Source organism: Eschscholzia californica, unplaced genomic scaffold, assembly GCF_041429995.1.
Source record: "Eschscholzia californica isolate CP2 unplaced genomic scaffold, dmEscCali1.0.p SCAF_4, whole genome shotgun sequence".
NCBI lineage: Eukaryota > Viridiplantae > Streptophyta > Magnoliopsida > Ranunculales > Papaveraceae > Eschscholzia > Eschscholzia californica.
Genome location: NW_028238461.1, coordinates 10,363,805 through 10,389,511, shown reverse-complemented (window position 1 = coordinate 10,389,511; position 25,707 = coordinate 10,363,805). Strand labels below are relative to the sequence as shown.

The 25,707-nt window shown below is 36.6% G+C and overlaps 3 protein-coding genes and 6 non-coding genes across 11 annotated transcripts; 7 read left to right on the top strand and 2 right to left on the bottom strand.

The window, feature by feature from the left end:
• Nucleotides 1-391: 391 nt before the first annotated feature.
• Nucleotides 392-25,694, bottom strand: SYN2 (Rad21/Rec8-like family protein). Of its 3 annotated transcripts, none has more exons than XM_086633737.1 (13): nt 25,276-25,694; nt 24,059-24,320; nt 23,916-23,956; nt 23,789-23,829; nt 23,094-23,152; nt 22,708-23,018; nt 22,399-22,510; nt 22,085-22,221; nt 21,301-21,605; nt 21,085-21,121; nt 20,935-20,956; nt 20,451-20,583; nt 392-739 (listed from the first exon to the last, which is right to left on the bottom strand). In XM_086633737.1, the coding sequence occupies exons 1-13, from the start codon at nt 25,397-25,399 to the stop codon at nt 656-658; spliced, it is 1,668 nt and encodes a 555-aa protein (XP_086489863.1). In that variant the 5' UTR covers nt 25,400-25,694; the 3' UTR covers nt 392-655. The 3 variants fall into 3 exon arrangements, with proteins under 3 accessions (XP_086489863.1, XP_086489864.1, XP_086489862.1); XM_086633738.1 differs by lacking the exons at nt 20,451-20,583; nt 20,935-20,956; nt 21,085-21,121; nt 21,301-21,605 and adding exons at nt 835-967; nt 1,328-1,349; nt 1,479-1,515; nt 1,695-1,999; XM_086633736.1 differs by lacking the exon at nt 392-739 and adding an exon at nt 20,009-20,354.
• Nucleotides 2,046-5,834, top strand: LOC147542550 (cyclin-dependent kinase G-2-like). The gene is made up of 6 exons (XM_086633741.1): nt 2,046-2,827; nt 3,010-3,145; nt 3,266-3,354; nt 3,544-3,655; nt 3,748-3,854; nt 3,940-5,834. The coding sequence occupies exons 1-6, from the start codon at nt 2,430-2,432 to the stop codon at nt 4,037-4,039; spliced, it is 942 nt and encodes a 313-aa protein (XP_086489867.1). The 5' UTR covers nt 2,046-2,429; the 3' UTR covers nt 4,040-5,834.
• On the bottom strand, nt 8,843-8,934 carry LOC147542549 (small nucleolar RNA SNORD34). The gene has a single exon (XR_015224482.1). It is a non-coding gene; the product is annotated as a small nucleolar RNA SNORD34 (small nucleolar RNA).
• On the top strand, nt 11,134-11,207 carry TRNAV-CAC (transfer RNA valine (anticodon CAC)). Its single transcript has one exon. It is a non-coding gene; the product is annotated as a tRNA-Val (tRNA).
• On the top strand, nt 12,326-16,422 carry LOC147542547 (Zn-dependent exopeptidases superfamily protein). The gene is made up of 11 exons (XM_086633739.1): nt 12,326-12,484; nt 12,635-12,770; nt 12,875-12,953; nt 13,896-14,098; nt 14,215-14,284; nt 14,460-14,579; nt 14,756-14,911; nt 15,278-15,454; nt 15,634-15,708; nt 15,801-15,941; nt 16,021-16,422. Exons 1-11 carry the CDS (start codon nt 12,412-12,414, stop codon nt 16,240-16,242), a joined length of 1,452 nt encoding a protein of 483 aa, XP_086489865.1. The 5' UTR covers nt 12,326-12,411; the 3' UTR covers nt 16,243-16,422.
• On the top strand, nt 16,996-17,113 carry LOC147542546 (U5 spliceosomal RNA). Its single transcript, XR_015224458.1, has one exon. It is a non-coding gene; the product is annotated as a U5 spliceosomal RNA (small nuclear RNA).
• LOC147542545 (U5 spliceosomal RNA) lies at nt 17,485-17,602 on the top strand. Its single transcript, XR_015224467.1, has one exon. It is a non-coding gene; the product is annotated as a U5 spliceosomal RNA (small nuclear RNA).
• On the top strand, nt 18,831-18,948 carry LOC147542544 (U5 spliceosomal RNA). The gene has a single exon (XR_015224462.1). It is a non-coding gene; the product is annotated as a U5 spliceosomal RNA (small nuclear RNA).
• Nucleotides 19,460-19,578, top strand: LOC147542543 (U5 spliceosomal RNA). The gene has a single exon (XR_015224464.1). It is a non-coding gene; the product is annotated as a U5 spliceosomal RNA (small nuclear RNA).
• Nucleotides 25,695-25,707: the final 13 nt, after the last annotated feature.

Genomic DNA, 25,707 nt, shown 5'->3' with positions numbered 1-25,707 from the left:
TTCAATTTTTAATATACTGGAGCTAATACCCAGACATAAATGAACAAGTGCAAGTGAATTACTTTCGATAAATAATATTGGTCGAGTTATTCGTTTTTGTCTTACACATTGGCTATGCTATCTTTTGCACACACATTAATCGTCCCACATTGTTGAGAGAATCTAGCTGAGCAAATGTGATCTCTATGGATCCTTTTGAAAATTTAGTCCCACATTGGCGAATGACAAAAGGATCTTGTTTTTTCGAAAAAACGTGTGGTGAGCACAGAGCGGCCTACTCCACCCCATGTTACTCGAGAATATCGTATGACGATACATACACATTTTTTAAGCGATTTTGCTCTTCTTGTATAAAATCACCATGAAATACAACAACTAGAAGAACAAAAGATTTAATGAGAAAATGAAGTTCCTATGATCTTCTGAAATCTGATACAAGACAATCTGATAATTTATGAACAGAAAGAACCCACCTCCCCTCTCTTTTTTACAACACAAAAATTGCAGGTTAGTAACAGATCATGGATTCTACTACAGTCATCTGAAACCACCCACACAAGGTTAGGTTTTACTGTCCTGATATTTTTACAACTCTATAACTCTAGATATTCTTCTCTAAGTCATCCTTCACACTATCAAGTTCTTGCCGAATTGGTTAAAGTTTCGAGGTTGGCAACATAACGATATCGCCATATGGAGTTTCTTGCTTCACGTCTATCACATCCATAGTCTTCAAGACCTGCAGGAATATATTCACATTTGTCTGAAAAATCAGGTCAATCACAAAGCTACCTAATATTTATCGAAATAACGGGAGACTAATCATGTTATTACCAAAAGTTCATAAAATAGTCTAGCATTCTCTTTTCTGGTTCTACCTTCCACCACTGGTGCTATATTTAGAACTTCCTCATCGCCTTGGTTCTTTTTCTCTTGAAAGCTATCAGCAAGATAATTGGCAACTTTCCTGTGCACCACAAGATAAAAAAAGTTGTACGAGAACTCAATCAACATCAAAATCAGAACCGTCATGATACTAAGTCATCTTTGTCGTGTTGCCTAGATAAGTGTTTGACATTCGTGGATAATTTACGTGGTGCTTATAGATAACAATGTGAGATTATGTCTGTGTATCTTGTGTGCATTTGCTTAATGTGATTTATGATGATACATGCACGGGCGGCTTGACTTTTATTAGCTATTTAGCTTTTCAGCAGGCCACCATCTTTACCAAGTACCATTATTGAACATTAACATACTTATAGGTGTCATGTTTACGTTAATCAGAATAAGAAAGAAGATGATATGATAAGTGTGGCGAGCTTACCTAGTTCTTACTGACCAGCCATCTGCGGATAAATATGACGAACTTAGTTAATATGAAACGAGAAAATGACAACAATCATTCCCAAAAAAAATATCATAAAGTAAAATTTGCAGATGAGACAACCAAGCAAACATGTCAATTTATTTCTTACCGGGTCTTTGGTGTTCTTCAGTGTGCAGACCTATCTCCTGCAAATGATATGGGACAGTTAAAACTTATATGAAGAATTTACCGGTCATGCAGTGAATACCTCATCTTCGTTATGTGTACAATTACTGTGGTGGTCTGGGACATTTTGGACTTGTATTAACAAGTAATGTAACGATAGAAAAACCCATTTTAAAATTTAAGTTAGACATTGCTTTACCTCATCTGTCAGATTCAGCCCAAGATCTGGTGTACGAATATCAGAATCAGACATCTGGTTCTTTTCATTTTCATCTGGAGTCGTAGTTCCCATTTTATCGGAGTTGTTGGTTGTGGTGCACTTGGCTAATCCAAATGATGAAGATTGATCAACAGAAAATTGGACTGTTGCTCCATGTTCATCCGAGTAATCACAGCTTGTCTCAAGTACCGTTCCTCTTGACTTGATGGAACCTTTATCCACTTGACCTTTTTGTGGGGAATCATAATTCTTTTCGCGAAACAGGTTTCCAAGCCATGATGGACCTGCCAGCCGCAAAGTTTGTCAATTTTTGCAGATGTAGGCAACATCTCAGCCTCACGATGGGCTGACACAAGCCCTTCTCCTCGAGATAAAGTGCGTAGGCCTGAGCCCGGAGAACTGACAAGAGAACGATTGGAAGGGATTCAAACAAAGTCATCGCAATCTGTTGAAGGAGAAAATTATGATGGTTCTGTCCATCAAGGTGAGTACTCTGGTCATAATTTGGTTTCTAATGATTCAGTAGATGTAGATGAAGAAAATACTGCTGGTTCTGTTAACATAAACAATGCCGAAACGGGTTCGGAGGGGAAAAGTTGTAGAAGCGTTCACGAGTTTGAGAGACTGAATAAGATAAATGAAGGCACATATGGTGTTGTTTATAGAGCCAAGGACAAAAGGACTGGGGAAATTGTAGCTCTGAAGAAGGTGAAGATGGAGAAAGAGAGAGAAGGTTTTCCTTTGACTTCTTTGAGGGAAATAAACATTTTACTTTCTTCAAATCACCCATCGATTGTGGATGTTAAGGAAGTTGTTATGGATGGTCTCGACGGTATTTTTATGGTCATGGAATACATGGAGCATGACCTAAAGGGGCTTATGGACACTATGAAACGACCATTTAGCCAGAGTGAAGTTAAATGCTTGATGCTACAGTTGTTAGAGGGTGTAAAGTGTATTCATGATAATTGGGTACTCCACAGGGATTTAAAGACTTCAAACATTCTTTTGAATAATCAGGGTGAGTTGAAGATTTGTGACTTTGGTTTATCTCGCCAATATGGAAGTCCGTTAAAACCCTATACTCAGTTGGTGGTTACATTGTGGTACAGGTAAGCTCGACACACATTCAACTTCCTATCCTACTCAGAATCTTAGCAGTTCTTATACCTTGTAATCACGTTCAAAAAGAAAATAATTATCACCAGTTGTGCTAGGTATTTATTCCGAGTAATCACTTCATCTTTTTATTTATCTCTTGGTAAACTCAACCAGCTATGTGCTATCATTGCAGGGCACCTGAGCTTTTATTAGGAGCAAAACAATATTCAACAGCAATTGATATGTGGTCTCTGGGTTGTATAATGGCTGAACTCTTAGCCAAGGAACCATTATTTAATGGAAAAACTGAATTTGATCAGCTTGACAAGGTACGTTCTGTCCCTTGGGTCTTTAAATCCTAAGAGCCCTTCATAATAGACCTTTTGGATTCTAAAAACCTCTAATGGCAGCTGATTTAATCTAGTTTGTTATGCGCTTTTTCATTGTAGATTTTCAGGATCCTTGGTACACCAAGTGAGAAAATTTGGCCCGGGATTTCGAAATTGCCTGGGTTCAAAGCCAATTTTGTCAGGCATCAGTAAGTAATAACTCTATTTATATTTCAATTTTCAACATAGTTTAGCATAAATGTGAGTTTTATTTTTTCTATTGCTTTTATACCTTTCCGGATTTAATGATCCTAGCCAGGCTCTGGATTGTCTTGATGTCGCATTTAATTGAACTGCTCATTAAATGTTTGATTAAACTGCTACCATGCTTCTTTCAGATATAACCAACTGCGCGAGAAGTTCCCTCCTAAATCTTTCACTGGGTCCCCTGTTCTTTCAGATGCTGGTTTTGACTTGTTGAGCCGGCTTCTGACTTATGATCCTGAAATGGTAAGTCATTATTAAAGAACAACTTATATTAGAATTGTACTTTTTTGGTAAGTATTTGTGTATTAATCAGTGCTTGTTTCTGCCGAGTGCAGCGGATAAGTGCTGAAGATGCTGTTAACCATGAATGGTTCCACGAGGCTCCGCTTCCGAAATCAAAAGATTTTATGCCAACTTTTCCTGCTCCACATACTCAGGATAGGTATCAAAATCACTTTCCATTTTTTCCCCTTTCATTGCCCATCCCAGATTGTTTTTATATTGAAGTTTATTTTACTTGAATTTAGGCGGCGAGGGAGAGTTTTGGTAAGTCCAGATCCACTAGAGGAGCAGCGAAGAAGGGAGTTGCAACAAGGGAAATTGGGAACTGGTGGTTTATTTGGCTGAAATTGTGTACAACAGCCTTGAAGTTCCATCTTCTAATTTACTTGTTTTCAGCTGATGAATGCAGTTGAAGTGAGAGACATGCATGCATGTTATGTATCCTGTCTAGCTGGTGTCTTCAATCGTTTGGGTGGCTTCTCCTATCGTACCTAGGGTACCAAATTGTTTTGCAGGATAAAATTTTATTGAGCAATTTTCTTGGGGAAATGCTTCATTACCCTGCTTGTGTGGAGGGCGTGCCACAATTCTTTTCTTTGGTAAACACCAGTTCTGTTGAAAGTTTGTATACTATAGGTGTTTATGTTCACATTGTAAACAATGTTGTTGAATTTAGCATAAATTGGCTATTTTATGTTCTCATTTTGTTTGCAAGAAGGGATTGGTGTGCGGTGGGTGGAAAGTTCTTTTGGTTTACAGGTCAGAAAAATTCACTCCAAAGGTAATTGTGTGTTTTACCTTGTTGATGGAAAGTTGGAATTTTCTTCCGCAACTATTTTATAAGAAGTACGAAAGAGGGAGAAACTAATGAAAAATGGCGAGTTTAGCAATTTATGACTTTCTTCTATGTTATAGTTTTACCAAGAAATCTTTTGATTGCTATTCCATCTTTTCCGATAAGCCGATTTTTGTACTCCAATGTCAAAAGCAGCATAAACATATACTGTTCCTGATTATCATAAGTAAATGGAGAAATTGGTATCTATACCATTTCAGGTCCATGCTTTTATATATGGGTCCTTCACTTGCAACAAAAGAATCACACTAGGTTTTCTTTTGGCTTTTCCCTCCTACATTTAGATTTGATCATATCATCACCTGGATACTGCGATTAATACTTTAAGATGTTAAAAATAACATGGAACTGCAATGTGTCCGCGTTCGTTATACTTTTGTCACTCTCAATGAACAAATCCTTCTGGGAATTCTATATCTACTTGGGCATAGTTTGAATTTTGCTTGAAGAGAAAGAAACTGTGAAGCCGTAATACTACCAGTTTCGTATGTTGGCTTGCCTTGCTGCCCTGTGCCACGGTTCACAATTCGTCTGCAAATTTGTGTTTCCAGTATATATTTATTGGCGAGACAATTGTTTTTGTTAAGAGTATTAGCGTATTGATTTCTATGCAAGATCTTGTGTTCTATAATTCTATCTTTAACTTCTGACAGCCTTCTTCTGTGTTATGAGTTCATGAAAAAGAAGTGTACTCATCGAAATGTACTTTTCCACAACTATGCAGTTATGTTGTGGCTTCTTCTCAAAATTGGTTACTAACCTGAGCAATAAATAGCTACCGATCCAGATCCATCATTCAGGTGCTGAGAACATCATTATTCTTTGCTGCCAAGATATTTATTTGGGTCAGTTCCTAATCCTACCACCACTCTGTTATCATCCTCCGGCTTTGTTCACGTGTCTTGCAATTTTTTTTTACTGATGAATTTTCCCTGCCTCCATGTTAAGGATTAGGGTATAACTGAAGTTAGTAGATTGCTTTGCATTTATAATTCATATTTTGTTCATCTTGCGAGCTACTGCTGTCGGAATCTCTACACACTAGTATCTACATGACGACCTTAGTTGATTATTTGAAATATTTTAGATAGATTTTGGAGACAAAAGAAAGTAAATTACGTTGTTCGCATCAAGAAACCCTTATTTAAATATCTTAGTTTTTGTATGTAAAAGAAATCATATATTTCAAGTGTTTTTATACAGCAAGCAGTATGCAAACATGTAAGAATTTGTGTGAAGACAAAATTTTAGAGGCATATGTCAATTTTCAGTGGTGGTTCTTTATATGTCGTTGCCGTTCATTAACTCAATTTGGCTTTCATAGTTTTGGATATTTCTGTAAGATTTCTCATTCAGGTCATTTAACTTTTCACTGGTTATTTTCTTCCATTGACTTCCAATCAATGAACTTCGTTTGAGAAATATAATTTTGGCCGTTGCAGTAGAATGAAGTGGCTATCGAAAGGCTTGCCGATCTTTGTTTCCTTTCCTTTTTTTAGTTCCTCAGCTCTTACTGGATTTAGATTTTGAGTGGTCATGGACCAGGATATGGTTATCGGGCCATTTTCAAAATGCTTTTGGTCTTTAAGGACTGCGTAGGTTGTTTCCCTCAGTATGTTGGCTTTTACCGGTGTCTTGGAGGTAATGTAGGCTATGCAGCAACTAAATCTACCTCTTTCTTCTTGAGTTCATTATCAGGATGCCCTTGTCATTCTGTAAGTACGAGATTTGTTATCTAATCCTTTTCCCACAGTAATGTATCCAGGTACTCTTCTACTATATGAGTTTATGGTTTCATATCATTTTGTATACTTGATCGAATGTTCTTGTACTCCCCGATATTCTCACAGGGAAAATATTTTTCCTTACACGACCAATCTGCAAATTATAAATTGTGTTCTCTCAACTCTGTTGGTAAAATCTAATCACCAGATTGTTAGAGTTTATCACAGGTATGTTTGACTTTTTCTTGGTAAAGTTCTGAAATTTATGTTGGATTTGAAATTCCTAGTACTGGGGTATAGAAACATAAGGGAAATAATAGATTTTAGTTAAGAATGAGAAGGCTCTAGCTATGGTTACCTTGATTGTCACTCGAATCGTTACCCCTTCGTTATCAAAATCTTGCAGGTCTGACTATTTATTCTTTTATACTTCGTTATCGATATCTTGCAAGATAACCCCATCATAAACACTTGTTATTGAAATGTTACAAATTGAGTTATGTAGTTACTATTGTTTAAAAGATCTCGTAGATTTTACTTTTAATTATTGATCGGGTCCTTGCAGTGGGTTGTTGTTAGATATTTAATTGTATCTATTTTATGTTCTATGGCGTAGCTAGCATTTTTTATCCAAGTCAAATGTGATACCTGTCCCGAGTTCTGATTTTCTAGAATGATATGTTTTTTATGCACGTTTGTATGAATGGCTCACGGATGTTTTGAGATGGTTTTGATTCAGGATGATAAAAGTTAAAAAAAAAAAAGCACTATGATGTGCTAACTTAGCAGAAGTTACCATTCAACAAAAAAAAAAAAAACTTAGCAGAAGTTACATTTTAATGTCTGATTGTGAGCTGGTTTCTTGAGCTTTTGCGTGAACAAGGAAAAAGTGTTGAACAACTTCTGAATATCTCATCGATAAATGTTGAAAAAGGTGATGGCTAGCTTGTTCAACTATTACTTCTTATTTACGATTTTTGCAACAGATATTGCTGAATATAAGAAGTGCTTTATTTAAATATTTACGATTTCTTGTGTACGGGCAGCTGATGCCACAATAACATCACCTCTGTCATTTCTAAGAATGGCGCCATAACCACCTGAATTAGCATCAAACGCACCATCTGTGTTAATGAGAATGCGACCTCTAATTTTGGCCTTCGCCTCAATTATCATCGAGAAATTTGAATTTCCCGAACTGACTAATAATCCCCAATTGGTTTCTTGACATTTCTCACAATTACCATTTCCTTTTTATATGTAAAACCATGTTGCAGTACATAAATTAATCTTCGAGTTTTTTGTGGTTCAATCAAACTAGGCCATCAAATCTTGCAATAAAAAAAAACTAGGTCATAAGATTACTCATCTGTGAAGTTGACCCTAAAGTTGGAACTGTCAAGAGAGTAATTGTTCATCTTTTTAGCCCCTACTAGATGAACTTTTGTTCTTTGTTTTTCCATACATCAATTAGAGTCCACATTCGACAAAAAAAGAGTTCATATTCAACTTTTGTTCTTTGTGTCAACAGTTGGTAGCCCAAGTGGTTTCAAGGTTGACATAAACTCCAGACAGCCCTGGAGGTGGAATCTTTGGTTATTTGAATTGGGATTATTAGGGTGTAAATAATGTTGTTGGCCTTTAGGGCATGTTCTAGTTGGGCTATAGGCCCGGTCCTGTTAGTGTTGGAGTGGGCGGTTATCGAACTTATCACATCTATAATGTATCAAGTGCTAAATTTAACGACATACGTAGATCGTAGTCGACTTCCAAAAAAAAAACTTTTGTTCTTTGTTTTTCCATACATCAATTAAAGTCCACATTCGACAGAAAAAGAGTTCACCAACTTGGTCTAGTAGCTTCGACGATTACTAGAGCCGTCTATAGTTCGGTTCATGATTTATTCAAGAGAATCAAGTAATTGAACATTTTTAATTCATGCTGTATCTAAGTCCACATTAGATGTAATGATCATAGTATAAAAAAATCTAATTTTTTTTTATGAAATTAAAAAAAATCTAATTTGAAAGGCCATACATTCAACTCCATGGTTGATATTGGTCAATAAAAAAAACTCCATGGATGACATAAATAAACAAGGCACTTTTTTTTCAAGTGGTTATGTATTTGATTTTGTATATAGATCCACTTATTCATGATTATAATTCCATCCTTCATTTTCAAGAACATTTCAATTTGGTTCTCCATTTAGCCGACAAATATTATCCAAAATCCTTTCAAATCATCTTTTAATCGAAGTATAGCAATTTATGAATTTGATTCAATATCAGTACTCTGAGTTTAAATCCAACATATTAACAAAAGCTGATTGAATTTGAAATACTACCACTCATAAGTCATAAGCAATTGAATACAATCAACTAAATGTCTCAAAAAAAAAATCCTTATTTTACTTTTTCTTATTGAACTGAATGAAGACTAACATAGTCCTCATCTCTCTATGTTACCTCCACTCCACAAAATCTCTCCTGATTGGAAAAAATTGAGAGAAAATGTTCTTAGATTTTGAAAAACAACAATAACAGAGAGAGAGACAGAGAGAGATAGAGAGGCCTCAGATTCATTTAAATGGATAGTTGATTTCATATAGAAATATCAAACAATGTAGGCATTATCACTTTAAATCATCACCGGCCTCCTCTTTTAATTCTTCTCTCGTATTAGAATCAACTAAATCAAGAACTAAAAAACAAAACAAATTCAAACCATAAAACCTAACAACCTAACTTCACCGTCTTGAAGCTTTCTTGAATCTCTCTTTCTCCCTCTTGTTATTTATAATGTCGACGTCTCCACTTTATGTCCTCCTGGTAAACCCTAATTTATCTTCATAAATGGGCTTGGGCTATGTTGTGTGAGCATACCTCCGACGTATAGAAATTAGTAATTCTGTAGGCACGCCTAGGATCGCGGTTAGTAGACGGAAAGTTATAAAGCGCGCACATGTATGTGTTAAAGACACCTCCCTCAGGGCAAATTTGAAGTGGAGTTCGTGAGGGAAAGAGGCTGCTATAACCCTTTTGGGGGCACCTTTATAACCACCCTAGGCAAATTTGAAGTGGAGTTCCGAGTTCGCGAGGGAAAAAGGCGGCTACCAGCGTGACGTCAAGATGACTTCAATACAGATAAAGCGACGTTTGTGTGATATATGCATAAAATAACCGAATAATCGAGGCTTCTGCATGTAACTAACTTACGTATAAATGTTTGGGTACACACATAGCTTATATTATGAGCTTTTCTATAAGCCCATAAATAAAAGCTCTTTTTAAAAATCTCTCTGAGTCGTTTGGTACGCTACATAAAAAGTGTTTTTATATCTTAAAAAGCTAGGTATGACATTTGGTAAAGAAAAATGTAATCTTCGTATTGTAGTTATCAAAAAGTATGCTTATATCATTATATTAATAAAAAAATTTATAAACATTAACTACTAAAATAAAATAATAGATTTTTTTTTAATTTTCATAAACACATAAAGATCAAAATTTGAACCTAATGCAGTGGTGATAGTGCTCAATGGTGGTGGACGTTTTATGGTGGTGCTCAATGGTGGTGGAGTTATGGTAGTGATGGTGGTTGTAGAATGGAGGGGGTGTTGGTGGTTAGGGGGTAAAGTTGCAACGAGTGAAATGGGGTTGGTGAAGGTGGTATAGTGTGGTGGTGGAGTGGTCGATTCGTGGCGATGGTGGTGAAGTGGTTGTGGTAGTAAGTGGAGTTGCACCGAAGGTGAAGCTACGTCGGAGGTTGTGGAGTTGCGGGGGAGATGCTGAAGCGTTCGGTGATGGTGGTAGAGTGGTGACGAAGGTGGTGGAGTGGTTGTAAAAAAATTTGATGGTTGTAGAATAGTTGTGATGGTGGTGGAGTTGCGACGAAAGTGGTGGAATGGTGGCATAGGCGGTGGGGTGATGGTCAGAGGTGGTGGAGTGATTGTGGTGGTAGAGGTGGTGGGGTAGTTGTGATGGTGGTGGATGTTTATTGATGGTGACAAAAAAAAATTATTTTATTTGCATAGCTAGCTTTTGGCTTCTGCTTTTTAGAGAAAATGGACTTTTCCAACTCAAAATAAGCTACAGTTTTTTTGCACCAAACGCGTAAAGTTTTCAATAAGCGCTTAAAATATGTTAAAAGCTGACTTTTAGCTTTTTTGAAGCGGAATCAAACGAGGCCACAATTTGTTGATAAGCACTTTGTTGTGAGGATATGAGTTCAACACCGTGCTTTAATTGGTATGTTTTTAGTACCGTAGTTATGAAATTGAAAATTAATTCCATCATCTTTTCTAGATAATGATTGCTAAATGTGTTTACATAGCACTAAAACATAATCTTTTTTTGTGAAGAAACTTAATTAGGTTAATAAGTTCTTTTATCGCAAGTATTTTGAAGTATCTTTTCAACAAACAAAAAAATGTATTTTCAATCAAATTCATAGTAAATTATGAGGTGTATCTAAAATTATCTAAAGTACATATAAAAGAGAATCTCATGTAACCCAGAACGCCAATTTTTACTATATCACGTATAGAAAATGATTACATCTCATATTGTCGAAGATCCGAAAACAAAATTTTGTACCGGGTCTAATTTTTCTCAGCCACATCACTGTGGGTAATGCCACTTTCTAATAATATTCTCAGCCATATATTAGTGTTCACTTTGATAGGGGGGTTTTATATTTTGAATCTAAATAATTCTCAGTGAAGTAGAAGCGTTTTACTTCTCAAATTCCATAGGCATCTCTCAACCCAATCCTATTTCTCATATTTTTCAATTTTCTCTATTAAGTTCCAAGGTTCGGAATATATATAAAAGGTAGAAGAAAAGACTAACAGAGAAGTCTGGGTGGTGTAGTCGGTTATCACGCTAGTCTCACACACTAGAGGTCCCCGGTTCGAACCCGGGCTCAGACATTTCAATTTTTTTCCTGTTTTCCTTTCAAACTAGTTGTTTTGCCTACAAGATGTAGCTCAAGAAGGTTCAAGGATAATTCGACCTTAACTATATGTCATATTGTACCATAAATGGACAACACATCCTAGATTCAAATGAAAATACATAGACAAAGGGTCTCTAAGTCTTCATACACAATTTGAATTCAATGTTTTTATTGTGTTTCAATCTTTTCTTCTTTTTTTACTTCTCCCCGTTCAAGTACCTGAATTAAATAATTTGTTTGTCAAGTGGTTGTACTATATTATCTCATCAAAAAAAAAAAAGTGGTTGTACTATATTAAGAACACACAATAATACAAGTAAACAATCACACAGAAGACAAAACATACACTAATTTATGTGGTTTGTTAATGAGATACACTCCAAGACGGATAATGACACAATAATTTTCGACGTGAATGAAAAACAATATTGCAAAATATTTTGTACACGCACTATTATTCTAGCACTTGACTGTTTCTAACTCTCTTGTGACAATCACCAATTCATAAAACTAGTCCTCTTCTCATATGGCAGATCGGATTAGGTATATCTACTCCTATTATCTTTATTTGTTTGTCTTTTGGTTAGTTTAACTGGTCAAATCTTTCAAATTTCAGTGAAAATTAACTACTTTCAACAAATATATATATATATATATATATATATAAATTAGATAGATAGATGAAGGTACAAGTTGCTGACCCATGATAATTGGCCCAACTGGAGAGCTGGTAAAGCTAGACCGGTTCATTTAAGGAATGACAAGCGAAGAGAAGATAATTACTGAGGTTGTACCATCCACACAAACCTCATAAACAATGCCCAATACACACACAACACTACATCCATCGATATCAATCGTTAAAACCAGTTAGCTGAAATAAAGAACGATAAATTTCCAAATACAAAGAAATAATAGCGAATAGAATAATGTTTGGGCTGAGAACCGGCCAAAATCCGAAGCAGAAGACTAGATTCACCCAAACTGGCCGCACAATTCGAGCCCAATCGTGTATGGGCCTAAGTTAGCCCATAGAGTAGGCCAGCCTAGGCCCGGTAAAGTATATATCACGTGACCTCTCGCGTGATAATCATATATAAAGAGAGAAATGAAGAGGAGAGAGAGAGAGAGAGTGATCAGAGAAGAACAACAAAAGACTTCGATCAAATAGAGAAGCCATGGCAGGAGAAGGAATTGTATCTGATTTTCTAGGGTTTCTCAACGCTTCTCCAACAGCTTTTCACGCAGTTGGTAATAAATTCAACTCAATCACAAACTTCCATCTCAAAATTTTACCTTTTGTTTGTACTAATCTTAAATCTCACTGATCCAAACTTATTTTCTAAAATGAATATCAAGAGTTCAAAATTTGATTCTAGGGATTTCTTTTGTGTTATCTAGATGAGTCGAAGAAACTCTTGAAGAAGGCAGGGTTTGAACAAATCTATGAAAGAGAAGATTGGAAACTTCAAGTTGGAAAGAAATATTTCTTCACTAGGAATCATTCTACAATTATTGCTTTTGCAGTTGGAAATAAGTATGATTAGAATAGTTAATTGTTTTTTTCTTTTATTTTTGTTGTTTAATTAGGGTATTTGTCATGTTACCTAAAACATTTATTAATTATGCATTTGTTTATAGATATGATGTTGGAAATGGATTTCATATTATTGGAGCTCATACTGATAGTCCTTGCCTCAAGCTCAAGCCTGTTTCTAAGGTAATTTAATCTTTTCTCCCTCTTTAGTGAAATCTCTTGGTGCTTTTTTTTGGTTTAGTTTTAGTAGAAGTGTAGAATGTGAGAGTAGTTTCAGATGAGAAAGGGTGATCTAGTAACGAATAATATAATATCGAGGTCCTCTCTATTCAATGCTAATTGGTTTTGAGTTGGTTGACCACAAGGGCTACACGTACTCTAGTCACCCAACAAGAAAAAGATATGTCTTAGGCTCATAAAATGGCACCTTTGACCCATATGGCGAAAGGGTAATCTAGTAACCAACAATATAATTTCAAGGTCTTCTCCGCTCATTGTTAATTGGTTTTGAGTTGGATGACCACAAACTTAACATGGTAGCAAAGCTGCGCTCACACGTTAAATGCCGAAAGGCTCCACGTGGTCCACTTCACGTAAGAAAAGAGGCACGTCATAGGCTCAAAGAATGTCATACATGAGGGGGCACGAGAGAATAGTCACACATGGGAAAAGGGTAACCTAGTAACCAAGAATATATATCAAGGTCCTCTCCATTTATTGCTATAATTGGTTTTGAGGTGGATAGCCACAATATTAACAAAAGTTGGATGACCACAAACTTAACATGGTAGCAAAGTTGCGCTCACACGTTAAATGCCGAAAGGCTCCACGTGGTCCACTTCACGTAAGAAAAGAGGCACGTCATAGGCTCAAAGAATGTCATACATGAGGGGGCACGAGAGAATAGTCACACATGGGAAAAGGGTAACCTAGTAACCAAGAATATATATCAAGGTCCTCTCCATTTATTGCTATAATTGGTTTTGAGGTGGATAGCCACAATATTAACAAAAAAAAGGTGAACTTTTTTTTTAGAAAATAACCATTTATTTTAGAAAATCATGACTAGGTTATTTCTTCGAATGAAGCTTCTATTTGAAATCTTGATCATTTTGATTGCTTTAGGTAGCTAAAGGAGGATTTTTAGAGGTAGGAGTACAAACTTATGGAGGTGGTTTATGGCATACTTGGTTTGACCGGGACTTAACTGTTGCTGGAAGGTTGGTAATAAGAGAAAAGAAAGATGGCTCTGTGTCCTACTCGCACCGGCTTGTACGGCTTCATGATCCCATAATGCGTGTTCCTACTTTGGCAATTCATTTAGACAGGTATATGTGAAGATTTATTGTGACTTCAAATTAGACAACGATTGAAATCATTTTCTACGAAGATTTTTAATTGGAGAAAAGCACTCACGAGGGTTATCATTATCTTTTATTTTTAGGGGTGTAAATGATGGATTTAAAGTGAATTCACAGTCTCACCTTCTCCCGGTGTTGGCGACAGCAGTTAAAGTGAGTTTCCTATTTTGTACTTGTAATTTTGTATGAAGTTTTGCTAGTGAATTGAGCTTATGCAAGATGGAGAATTGATGTCAACCTTGAAATGTTGATTGATCCAAAATGATTTTTTGTTGATCACGACAAATGCATGATTTTGTTCATTAGACTAAAGTGTAAAGTTCTACAGGCAGAGCTGAATAAGGTGGTGGGTGATGATGGTTCAATTGAAACTAATCAAAGTGATGGCACATCGAGTGAGAAAAAAAAGAAAGCTAATGACCAGAAGCATCATTTACTTCTATTACAGGTTTGGAGATTATGCAATATATATATATATATATATATATATATTTATTTTCTGAGGATTTGTTTTCGGGAGATTGGAGATGCTGACCATAGATTTAATTTTTTTGTTTCAATGATTACACGAGTAGCCCGAATTTTCAATTGTAATTCAAATGACATTCTTTCGCTCTACTCCAGCTGCTTGCCACTGAAATTGGCTGCAAAGCGGAGGACATATGCGACTTTGAGTTACAAGCATGTGATACCCAACCAAGTATAGTAGCTGGTGCTCTGAAGGAATTTGTTTTCTCCGGAAGGCTCGATAACCTTTGCATGTCATTTTGCTCCTTAAAGGTTAGTATTATGAGTTGTCATATATTTTCTGCTACTCAATTCATAAAATATTTGCTGAAAATTAATTTGTCAAGCTTGGACCCATTGTTTATTAACATTCTTGCTGCTGCTTAGTGCCCAAATTAGTCGTAAACTACAATCATCTAATTCAGGATGATAGTGTGAAACTGTGAAATAAGAACAACAGAAAGGAGATGATCTTTAGGTTTTATAAAATATAACCTAATCTACTTTTTAGTTCATTTTGACCAATCTTGTTTTCTTTATTTTCGTAAAATTGTACTAAATTTTGGAAGAGATTGGTATAATGTTCCCTAGGGTCGGAAAGTGTTTTCATATTTTTGTTCACCAATCATCATGTGTCAGGCCTTGATAGAGTCCACGTCTTCAGAGAGCAGTCTTGAACATGAGACTGGTATAAGGATGGTAGCATTATTTGATCATGAGGAGGTAGGATCTAATTCAGCACAAGGAGCTGGCTCTCCTGTTATGTTAGATGCTCTATCTAGAGTAACTGCTGCTTTCAGTTCATCAGATTCTAAGGTAAACTATTTCTTGATCTGTCTAACCTCAATATATACAGCTAAGGCATAATCTTTGGCGATCAAATTAATTACTCGATTAAAAGAGAATATCAACTGAATTTCTTGTACCTGTGGAAATGTGGCTATTTGGTTAATGAATTGCAGCGAGAATTGACTTATTTCATGTTCTATTCTTAGCTGCTTGAGAAAACAATACAAAACAGTTTCCTCGTGTCTGCCGACATGGCACACGCCTTGCACCCAAATTATATGGTAAATAATATTACATACTACCGAGTTCAGTGTTTCTTCGTTTTCTCATGTTTCATAAAATCACTCTCTTGATTTTGCGACTTTCTTTTCAGGATAAACACGAAGAAAATCACAAGCCAAAGATGCACGGAGGGCTTGTGATCAAACACAACGCCAATCAGCGTTACGCTACCAATGCTATAACTGCTTTCATCTTTCGAGAAATTGCAGAGAAGCATGATCTTCCTATTCAGGTATCCTAAACCCTAAACCGCGTAACACTTCACTTACCATATGTCATCAATTCTTAACAGAACTTTATAACTCTTGCAGGATTTTGTGGTACGAAATGACATGTCGTGTGGTTCAACTATCGGTCCGATACTTGCAAGTGGTGTTGGAATTCGAACCGTTGATGTCGGGGCTCCACAACTATCAATGCACAGTATCAGAGAAATGTGTGCCGTCGATGATGTTAAGCATTCCTATGAGCATTTCAAGGCATATTACGAAGAATTTTCTCAACTCGACGCGATGATTACAGTGGACGCCTGATCCACAAACCATCATCCTTCAGCGAACCTTCGGATCTTTTTCATCTGTACTTTTTGGTTATTAAAAGACATTGACAGAGATGAAACTCTTTGTTATCCTCAAAATCAGCTGTATTTTAGCTTAGAATTTGAACAATTGCCAGCTTCTTTGTTGAATAATAGCTGACTTTTTTTGGAAGAAGTTGATTGATAGCCTGACCTACCAGTTCTAACTAGATCTAGTCGATCTATAAGTTTCAATATTTATGTAGATGCGAACACAACAAATTCAAAAAAATACCTCTAGCCTGCAAATATCTGACAAGTCGTATTTTTGTACACCTGCAAATAACTATAGTATACTAAAAATGTTGGGTATTGGTGAAGCATGCTATAGTTGGATGGTAATATGTGTCTCTTCATTTCTCCTAGCAAAACTAGACTCCTACTTTGTAAAACTCTACTGTCTCGGTACCTTTTCCCTTGCAACAATTTTTTTTTGGAAAAATGCTAATTCGCCCGAAAAACCAGACTTTTAGTTTTTGAAATTATTACCCTTGGGGACATGTGATCACCCCAATTTTTTGGGCCGAACAACATTACTCATTTTTTGAGATGACCTTGGAAGATTATGTTACATTGGAAGATTTTGGGTCACATCTTAATAAGTGATATATGTCCAGCTTTAGTTTAAGTCCCACATTGGAAGGGTACTAAGGAGGAGAAGTTCTCTAGGAATATAAGAAAGAGCAATGAAATGATGCTGACTCCATGGAACCGTGCGGTGAGCACAGAGCGAACTATTCTTTCGCCTTTTACTAAAGAATACCGTGTGCTCGCCGCATTTAGCGGTATACACCTATTTTTGGAAGGATTTTCCTCTTTTGGAGAATCCCCATCAATCCTTAAATCTCAATGTGTTCTTATTTAGTCTTGTTTAGATACTTTATTCCCTTTTCAATTGTAGAAGTTTAGATAGTTCTTTCCAGGATGAATGGTCATGGCCCGGGTAGGAGCAACTATACTACTAATCACCTCATATTTTCACTCTGAAATTCAAGCAGTTAATCTGCCTTTCAACCACATCTGACTGAGTGATTAGTCGAGGGCCTGAGCCAAGGCTACATTTACATCTGTCCATGAGTATCCAAAGGAGCTCAACTAGATGGATGATTGGTTTTTAGTCCCGCACCGGCAAAGTATTAAAGTGGAGAACACTCTAGTAACCATAAAAGAGAGCCATGGAATGTAGACTAATCCAAGGAACCGTTTGGCGAGCACAGAGCGAACTATTCTTTCGCCTTTTACTAAAGAATATTGTGTGCTCGCTGCTTTTAGCGGTATACACCTATTTTTGAAAGGATTTTCTTCTTTGGAGAATCCTCATCAATCCTTTAAAAACAATGGAATGGACTGAGTCGGAGCAAATATACTGCACTATTGAGCTACTAATTACATAAATTCCAGGGTGTTCGATGCGGATGGCTAGATATCACAGGAGGGAGTGGCATCCCAATCACTTTTGTCACAACCAATTCTTGGCAAATTGTGTTCATAATATATTAAAAAAAGGGTCTCGAACTCATCTGTCAATCATGACATGGGTAGAGAAGAATGGGTAGCTATTCTTGAGTGACACATCGCTATGATTGTATTGAGGACGGGCTGTCAGTGACCCTTACTTTACTATATGTCACCATTCAATCTTGGTTATATTATGTCAATTCTGCCTCATCCTGAATGAAACGTTTGCTTTGAGTCACCCATTTTGAACGACGAAAGGAATGGGTAAAAAGACTTTGAAATGGGTCTTCCCTTCTGTAGAAAAAAGAAATATCTACTTCGTTGCCAATTACCGTCCTGCTACCAACCGATAAGCCACTTCCATATGAATCTATTCTAGTTCCTTACCTGGCGCAAAACTTATGGGCTATCCCGACTTTACTATGTACTCTATTGGCTTATCAATTTATCACAGGCTGGGGAGAGGCCCACACTACACCGAAAAACCGGGTCCGAGCTAAACCAACAAAGCATTCCATAGAATGAAACCCACTTCCCTCCTAGAAAGCCACTTTCGGGAGAGATATCTTGCTCACAGGCGCCCTGAAATCAAGAGACGAGACAGAAGATGCATAAGCAACAGAGGATACTATGTCTTCAGAGTGAGCCTCTATCCTGTGTCAAGATGTGTTAAAGGACTTATTTCCTGCTCTTCCTGCTGGGCCAAGATGTGTTAAAGGAAACCTTCTTAAAAAATGTCTCTAAAGGTGGATGATGGGACTGCTGGTCTGCTGTTTTTACTTTTTATTTTTTCAACTACTGTGACGAAAGAAAGCAAAGAAACTCAGCTTCTTGCGGGTCCCAATTAGTGGGTTGATTAGTCAAGGGCCCGAGACGAGGCTGCATGACTGGATTGGTGAAATCCAAGGCGAGGCTGCATGACTGGACCGGCCCATGAAATCCGAGGCGAGGTCACATGACTGGATCGGCACATGAAATATCCGAACAATACATGATTGGTTTATAGTCCCACATCGGCAAATTATTAAAGTGAATCACGCTCTAGTAAGCATAAAAGAGAGTTACGGATTATGGGTTACGTCATGGAACCGTGTGGTGAGCACAAAGCGAACTATTCTTTCGCCTTTTACTAAAGAATACCGTGTGCTCGCTACATATAACGGTATACACCTATTTTTGGAGGGTTTTTCTTCCGCGGAAGAAAAGTCCTATCAATACTTAAACATCAATAGTTTGTTGCCCTTTTCCTAATTATCTATCTAAGCCCCTTTCTCTCGACTTTAAAAAATCAGGACCAGAAGGAGATTGACAAACTTCAGTGTCACATGCACCTATTAGTAACTGAAATTCTAAACTATCAAAGATCATCAACATGGGCCATGGGAATATGTTTTGACATACTATTTCCTTTTGACATAGTTTTAATAGATGACGAACAACTTTACCACCGGAGTTCGAAGCCCATTCAAAGTTTCAAAGTTGTGGACAACAATACATGATAGTTGATACCACCACCTAGTACTCATCTTACTTGGTCTTTCAAGCTAATCACATAAGACGACCAAACAAAGATTTTTTATCATATTCATACCCGAAACCGTGGACTTATGTTAAGTTTCAAATGAGTTAGTCCCTCATTAGGGAAGGTATATAATATAGGGGATCTTATTCTATAGCTTATAAAAGAAACAGATGACATTAGTTTTGTTTTATGCAACCGTGCTGTGAGCACAAAGCGAACTATTCTTTCGCCTTTTACTAAAGAATACCGTGTGCTCGCAGCTTTTAGCGGTATACACCTATTTTTGAAAGGTATCCTCCTCTTTTGGGAGATACCCATCAATTCATCAACTTAAAGCAATTTATAGACATATAGAATGAATCAAACTAATGATTCTTTATTAACCTAGTGAGATTTTAAGATCTTATACTCTTTTGGACGGATAGTTTGAAGCCCAACCAGAACTTCAAGAGTTTGATTTTCTCATGTTAGAGAAAACCCAAAACAAATCCTTGGCAACCAACTTGTTGAGAGAATCTAGCTGAGCAAATGTGATCTCTATGGATCCTTTTGAAAATTTAGTCCCACATTGGCGAATGACAAAAGAATCTTGTTTTTTCAAAAAAACGTGTGGTGAGCACAGAGCGGCCTACTCCACCCCATGTTACTCGAGAATATCGTATGACGATACATACACATTTTTTAAGCGATTTTGCTCATCTTGTATAAAATCGCCATGAAATACAACTAGAAGAACAAAAGATTTGATGAGAAAATGAAGTTCCTATGATCTTCTGAAATCTGATACAAGACAATCTGATAATTTATGAACAGAAAGAACCCACCTCCCCACTCTTTTACATCACAAAAATTGCTGGTTAGTAACAGATCATGGATTCTACTACAGTCATCTGAAACCACCCACACAAGGTTAGGTTTTACTGTCCTGATATTTTTACAACTCTATAACTCTAAATATTCTTCTCTAAGTCAACCTTCACACTATCAAGTTCTTGCCGGATTGGTTAAAGTTTCGAGGTTGGTAACATAACGATATCGCCATATGGAGTTTCTTGCTTCACGTCTATCACATCCATAGTCTTCAAGACCTGCAGGAATATATTCACATTCGTCCGAAAAATCAGGTCAAATCACAAAGCTGCCTAATATTTATCGAAATAACGGGAGACTAATCATGTTATTACCAAAAGTTCATAAAATAGTCTAGCATTCTCTTTTCTGGTTCTACCTTCCACCACTGGTGCTATATTTAGAACTTCCTCGTCGTCTTGGTTCTTTTTATCTTGAAAGCTATCAGCAAGATAATTGGCAACTTTCCTGTGCACCACAAGATAAAAAAGTTGTACGAGAACTCAATCAACATCAAAATCAGAATCGTCATGATACTAAGTCATCTTTGTCGTGTTGCCTAGATAAGTGTTTGACATTCGTGGATAATTTACGTGGTGCTTATAGATAACAATGTGAGATTATGTCTGTGTATCTTGTGCGCATTTGCTTAATGTGATTTATGATGATACATGCACGGGCGGCTTGACGTGTATTAGCTTTTCAGCAGGCCACCATCTTCACCACGTACCATTATTGAACATTAACATACTTATAGGTGTCATGCTTATGTTAATCAGAATAAGAAAGAAGATGATATGATAAGTGTGGCGAGCTTACCTAGTTCTTACTGACCAGCCATCTGCGGATAAATATGACGAACTTAGTTAATATGAAACAAGAAAATGACAACAATCATTCCCAAAAAAAAATCATAAAGTAAAATTTGCAGATGAGACAACCAAGCAAACATGTCAATTTATTTCTTACCGGGGCTTTGGTGTTCTTCAGTGTGCAGACCTATCTCCTGCAAATGATATGGGACAGTTAAAACTTATATGAAGAATTTACCGGTCATGCAGTGAATACCTCATCTTCGTTATGTGTACAATTACTGTGGTGGTCTGGGACATTTTAGACTTGTATTAACAAGTAATGTAACGATAGAAAAACCCATTTTAAAATTTAAGTTAGACATTGCTTTACCTCATCTGTCAGATTCAGCCCAAGATCTGGAGTACGTATATCAGAATCAGACATCTGGTTCTTTTCATTTTCATCTGGAGTCGTAGTTCCCATTTTATCGGAGTTGTTGGTTGTGGTGCACTTGGCTAATCCAAATGATGAAGATTGATCAACAGAAAATTGGTCTGTTGTTCCATGTTCATCCGAGTAATCACAGCTTGTCTCAAGTACCGTTCCTCTTGACTTGATGGAACCTTTATCCACTTGACCTTTTTGTGGGGAAACATAATTCTTTTCGCGAAACAGGTTTCCAAGCCATGACGAACCTGCCAGCCGAAAAGTTTGTCAATTTTTTGCAGATGTAGGCAACATACACACACACACACAGATATATATATATATATATACATATATATATGTATTGTTATATGGAATAACCACACGAGAACACTACAGATTTACGTGGTTCGGTCGTAAAACCTACTCGTGGCCAAGAATGGCGTGATGATTTTCACTATGTATGAAGAACAAGATTAGAGAGGTTTCTAATGAGTTTCTCAATCTAAAACTCATAAAACCTTTATACTCTCTGCCTCCACGATCTCTTACCCGAACCGCGTAAAAGAGTAACTCAGAAAACACTAAAACCACCCTTTATAGATTAGGGCGACATAACGTAAACCGGCCGGATAAGGTAAGTTCTTTGGGTAAACAGTTTCAGGGTTATGCCCTTAAACCCCTGTGGATTGCCAACTCATATTCAAGGCACTTGTATAATTAGAGAGATATAGGGTGGGTAACTCACCAAGAATCAAAGGCTTCAAGAAATCATTGCCAAGATTGGGGACTGTGCTCGCTCTCCACACTTCTATTGCAGTTTCAGGAGCTTTTCTTCGCTTGCACACTAACTGACTTGAATCATGTAAAGTTTGCCTAACTACTCTGCACGGTTCAAATGTTGAGATACTACACTTAGTTCATTTTCTCTCTCCAGTTTGCAACAAGTAAAGTATCCCTAAAAACTAGAAAAGGAGTATCATTGATTTACAATCTTCTGATATGTTCCAACTCTCCGGTTAGGGGCGTAAATACTTACGAACAAAAATTGATATCACTTACTTATTGGATAACACTATGACTTCATCGTATAAACATTTCCGCTTCCTAGATTTTCTCGGTTGTTCCTTCCTACCAGGAGTTGGTATAACCATAAACTCGGGTGAGGTGGTACCTGCAAAAAAAACTCAACCAGTAGTCCCATGTCCAACAATAAACTTTCCTGCAAAACTCTAACCCCGTGACCGTTGACATTTGTATATTCTGATCAATAAACTTGCCAAATGTTATGCCAGAACAATTTAAAACTGAATGCTGGTTTTGAACAAGAGTGACATGAAACGGTAAATAAACATAAACCTGACTTTTTACCTAGTTTATCATAAATGTTTGGAGTTTTGAGATTGTCAGGAGTTCGATCGGGATGCTCTTCGGTCATAACACGAAGTTTTCCAGTAGCAGATGGTGTCATCTTTGAAAGCTTTATTTGGTCCTCGGAATTATAACCCTCATTAGAATGTGAATGCGGTGTCTGAAGTTCATCAGCTGAAAACGTTTCGAGATCCGGTGGTTCTTCTGGAGGGAGCTGAGTTCTTTGAAACTCTATGCTTGCTTCTAAGCTACTTAGATCATGTGATGTGCTCATTTCCATATCAACGTCCATCGTGTGAGACGTGAAAATACTGCAAGAAATAGTACAAACTTCAGATTGATCTCATAACTTTTATGAGAAGCAAATGGAATATCAATCTACATACTCGTCCATTGGTTCATCCAGAGTACTAATCCCGAAATAAGCAGTCTCCTCTTGTTGATACTGCAATATACATAAGTTAGATAGAACTTAGAAGTACCACTAGACTGACCTAGGCCCGGCCACGGTCAGTTTGGGAAGAAAAATTGAATAGAGTTGACATTCCTCAACAGTAGCAATATGTTTCCTTTTGTATACCAATTTCAGCCCAAAGTGGAACAGTTAAAAAAAGGTTAAAGTAAAGTGAAGAACGGAATAACCCATAACTTCTAGTCTTCTACCACAATACACTTATGATTCCACATCGTAAGATGTCCAAAATCATTTCCTCTGTTCAAGAAGCGATGAAATTGTGAGAGGCAAATATGCAACATCTAAAAAATGGAAATGCAGACTCTCATGTCCAATCTCATATCCTAATTCCCCCAATGAAAAAGTATAATTTCTGATTCTGCTCTCAACAAAGTCATTTGTCGAAAAAACAAAAAAGATGCTCAAGCTCTTATTCATGAATCAATTCTTTATAGAACTTCTTATTTTCGTTGAATTATTGGAATTGAGATGAGGCACTTTATTCTATGGAAGAACTTTCCAACGAAGACGAGAAAATAATGGTTACGGAACATAATCAGATATATAGCATATAAGGAAGTGCGGATAAATCTGTAAAGCCAGAAAGTACGATATGAAAAGACGTACCATGTCAAAAAAGTTGTCATTTCTCGCTACTTCCCATGCATCTATTTCATAAAAGAATAAAATTTGAATGAGAAAAGAACAAAATAAAAGGAAAATGCAACTACGGAGAGAACAAGGTTAGGATTACCCTCGAGTGTAATATTCTTATCATGGGATTTTAGAGTGTCCCTGAAAAGTGGGAAAAGATGGTAAAAAAATGTAGTTAGATTCATTTTAAAACTAAGGGGAAAGTACTCGCTAGAATATCAGTTCGGAAAGAACAATTTTCACCTGCTCATGTCTTCCACGTCTTCTAAATCAAAAGCATCGAGTTCGAAGTTGTCTGGCAAAGTTATAGAGTGATATGGGGCAGAGACCACTCCTTTAGGTAACTTATTCTTATCAGAAAAGGTATAAGTTCTTATTTTAATGACAACGTCTTGACAGTCATCAAATAGATACTGAACTTTCTTCGAGTAAATTCTGACAACACCGAGGAGGAGGTATCCCAATACTCGATATGTGACGGTAACTGCATTTAGCACAATGTCATCTGCAATACATAACAATGAGAAAACACTGAGAAAGATTAATGGTTTGACAATGAAACTAGTACGAGTAAAACTACTCGAATTAGGACTATAAAAATGAAAGAAGAGAAATGGACTAAGACAACATATCAAAGCATGTATAGCACACTTTTAAATCCGTTAAGTAGAGTATTGACATTGTAGTATCGAAGTCCAAATTCTACTTGAACTTTTTAGGCCAATACACCAACATCCCTCTCACATGAGACGGGTTGTATGTACCGACGGGTTAGTACATACAGAATTTTGAAATTTAAGGTACTAAGGAACGAATTTTCATATGAATCACCACAAAGTACAACCCGTAGTTAGAGTTTTCACTAGGTTGATTTCGGGATTGAATCCAAAATTCACTCCTAAAGGACTAGATCACTAGAATGTAAGTGCTCTTTGAGATTTTTTTTTTTCTGAAAAAATGCTTCATTGAGACTAATTTGCACCTATTTCTAGGGTTTTCTATGTTATGAACTTAAGTACCCAGAAGTTTGACATGTTTCTTTGACCCTTTCTTCTACTCCACTTACCCTAACAAAACACATGTACAAAGCCAAGCAAGAACATAAATGAAAACCAGAACAAAGAACTACCCATGAAACAAAAGCCACAGATAGACAGAAATAATCAAGTAATGAGCACAGAAAAGGTGAAAAGTATACTGAAAAAGTTCATCTAAACCCCATTTTACATAAAACCCATATGAAATTACATCCATTTTCAACACCCAATGCTAGTAATTTCTCAAAATATTACTCAACCTCTAAAAGAAAACCTAACTCTTCATTTATCATCTACAAGTCAAAATCCCAAACAAAAAAAAAAATCAAACAAAACATACAAGATTAGAAGCAACCCATTACCAAACAAGACAGAAACAAAGTAAAAAAAGATGATATTTAGAAGTGAAGAAAGAATTTTTACCAACAGAAGAAGATATATCAGTCTGAGCAACTTGATCTTTTTTGAGTTTTTTGTGACAATAAGCAGCAACCCATACTGGTTTAAGAGACCCTTTTCTAGAGAGAAGAGTTTGTGAATAAAACATCTCTCTTTCTCTCTCTACTTTTCTTGTTCAATCAAACTTTGGGGATTTTGCTTGAAGAAGTTCTTAAGAAATGAAAACCAGAGTTTGAAAGTTGAAAATAACTGTTGAGAGTTTTAGAGTACTGAAGAAGGGAGCTTTCATCAATTCAATATAATAATAATAATCAAATTGAACATGGAAAGACAAAATTACTTAAAATGACACCTGAAATTTCATTTATTCCATTTGGAATCAAAATCCCATTTTTGGTACTAGAGACAGAGAAACTGAGAAAGTTACTCAAGAGTACCAATATGTTTATTTACAGT

Excerpts from the sequence above, each read along its gene's own strand:
- LOC147542547 (XM_086633739.1), top strand. The coding sequence starts at position 12,412 with ATGGCAGGAGAAGGAATTGTATCTGATTTTCTAGGGTTTCTCAACGCT. Across the intron at positions 12,485-12,634 it reads AACAGCTTTTCACGCAGTTG|ATGAGTCGAAGAAACTCTTG; the intron begins GTAATAAATTCA and ends TGTGTTATCTAG. Across the intron at positions 15,942-16,020 it reads AGCATGATCTTCCTATTCAG|GATTTTGTGGTACGAAATGA; the intron begins GTATCCTAAACC and ends TAACTCTTGCAG.
- SYN2 (XM_086633737.1), bottom strand. The coding sequence starts at position 25,399 with ATGTTTTATTCACAAACTCTTCTCTCTAGAAAAGGGTCTCTTAAACCA. Across the intron at positions 22,222-22,398 it reads GTCATAGTGTTATCCAATAA|AGTAGTTAGGCAAACTTTAC; the intron begins GTAAGTGATATC and ends TGAACCGTGCAG. Across the intron at positions 21,122-21,300 it reads GGCTGAATCTGACAGATGAG|GAGATAGGTCTGCACACTGA; the intron begins GTAAAGCAATGT and ends TATCATTTGCAG.
- LOC147542550 (XM_086633741.1), top strand. The coding sequence starts at position 2,430 with ATGGAGAAAGAGAGAGAAGGTTTTCCTTTGACTTCTTTGAGGGAAATA. Across the intron at positions 3,146-3,265 it reads AATTTGATCAGCTTGACAAG|ATTTTCAGGATCCTTGGTAC; the intron begins GTACGTTCTGTC and ends TTTTCATTGTAG. Across the intron at positions 3,656-3,747 it reads TGACTTATGATCCTGAAATG|CGGATAAGTGCTGAAGATGC; the intron begins GTAAGTCATTAT and ends TGCCGAGTGCAG.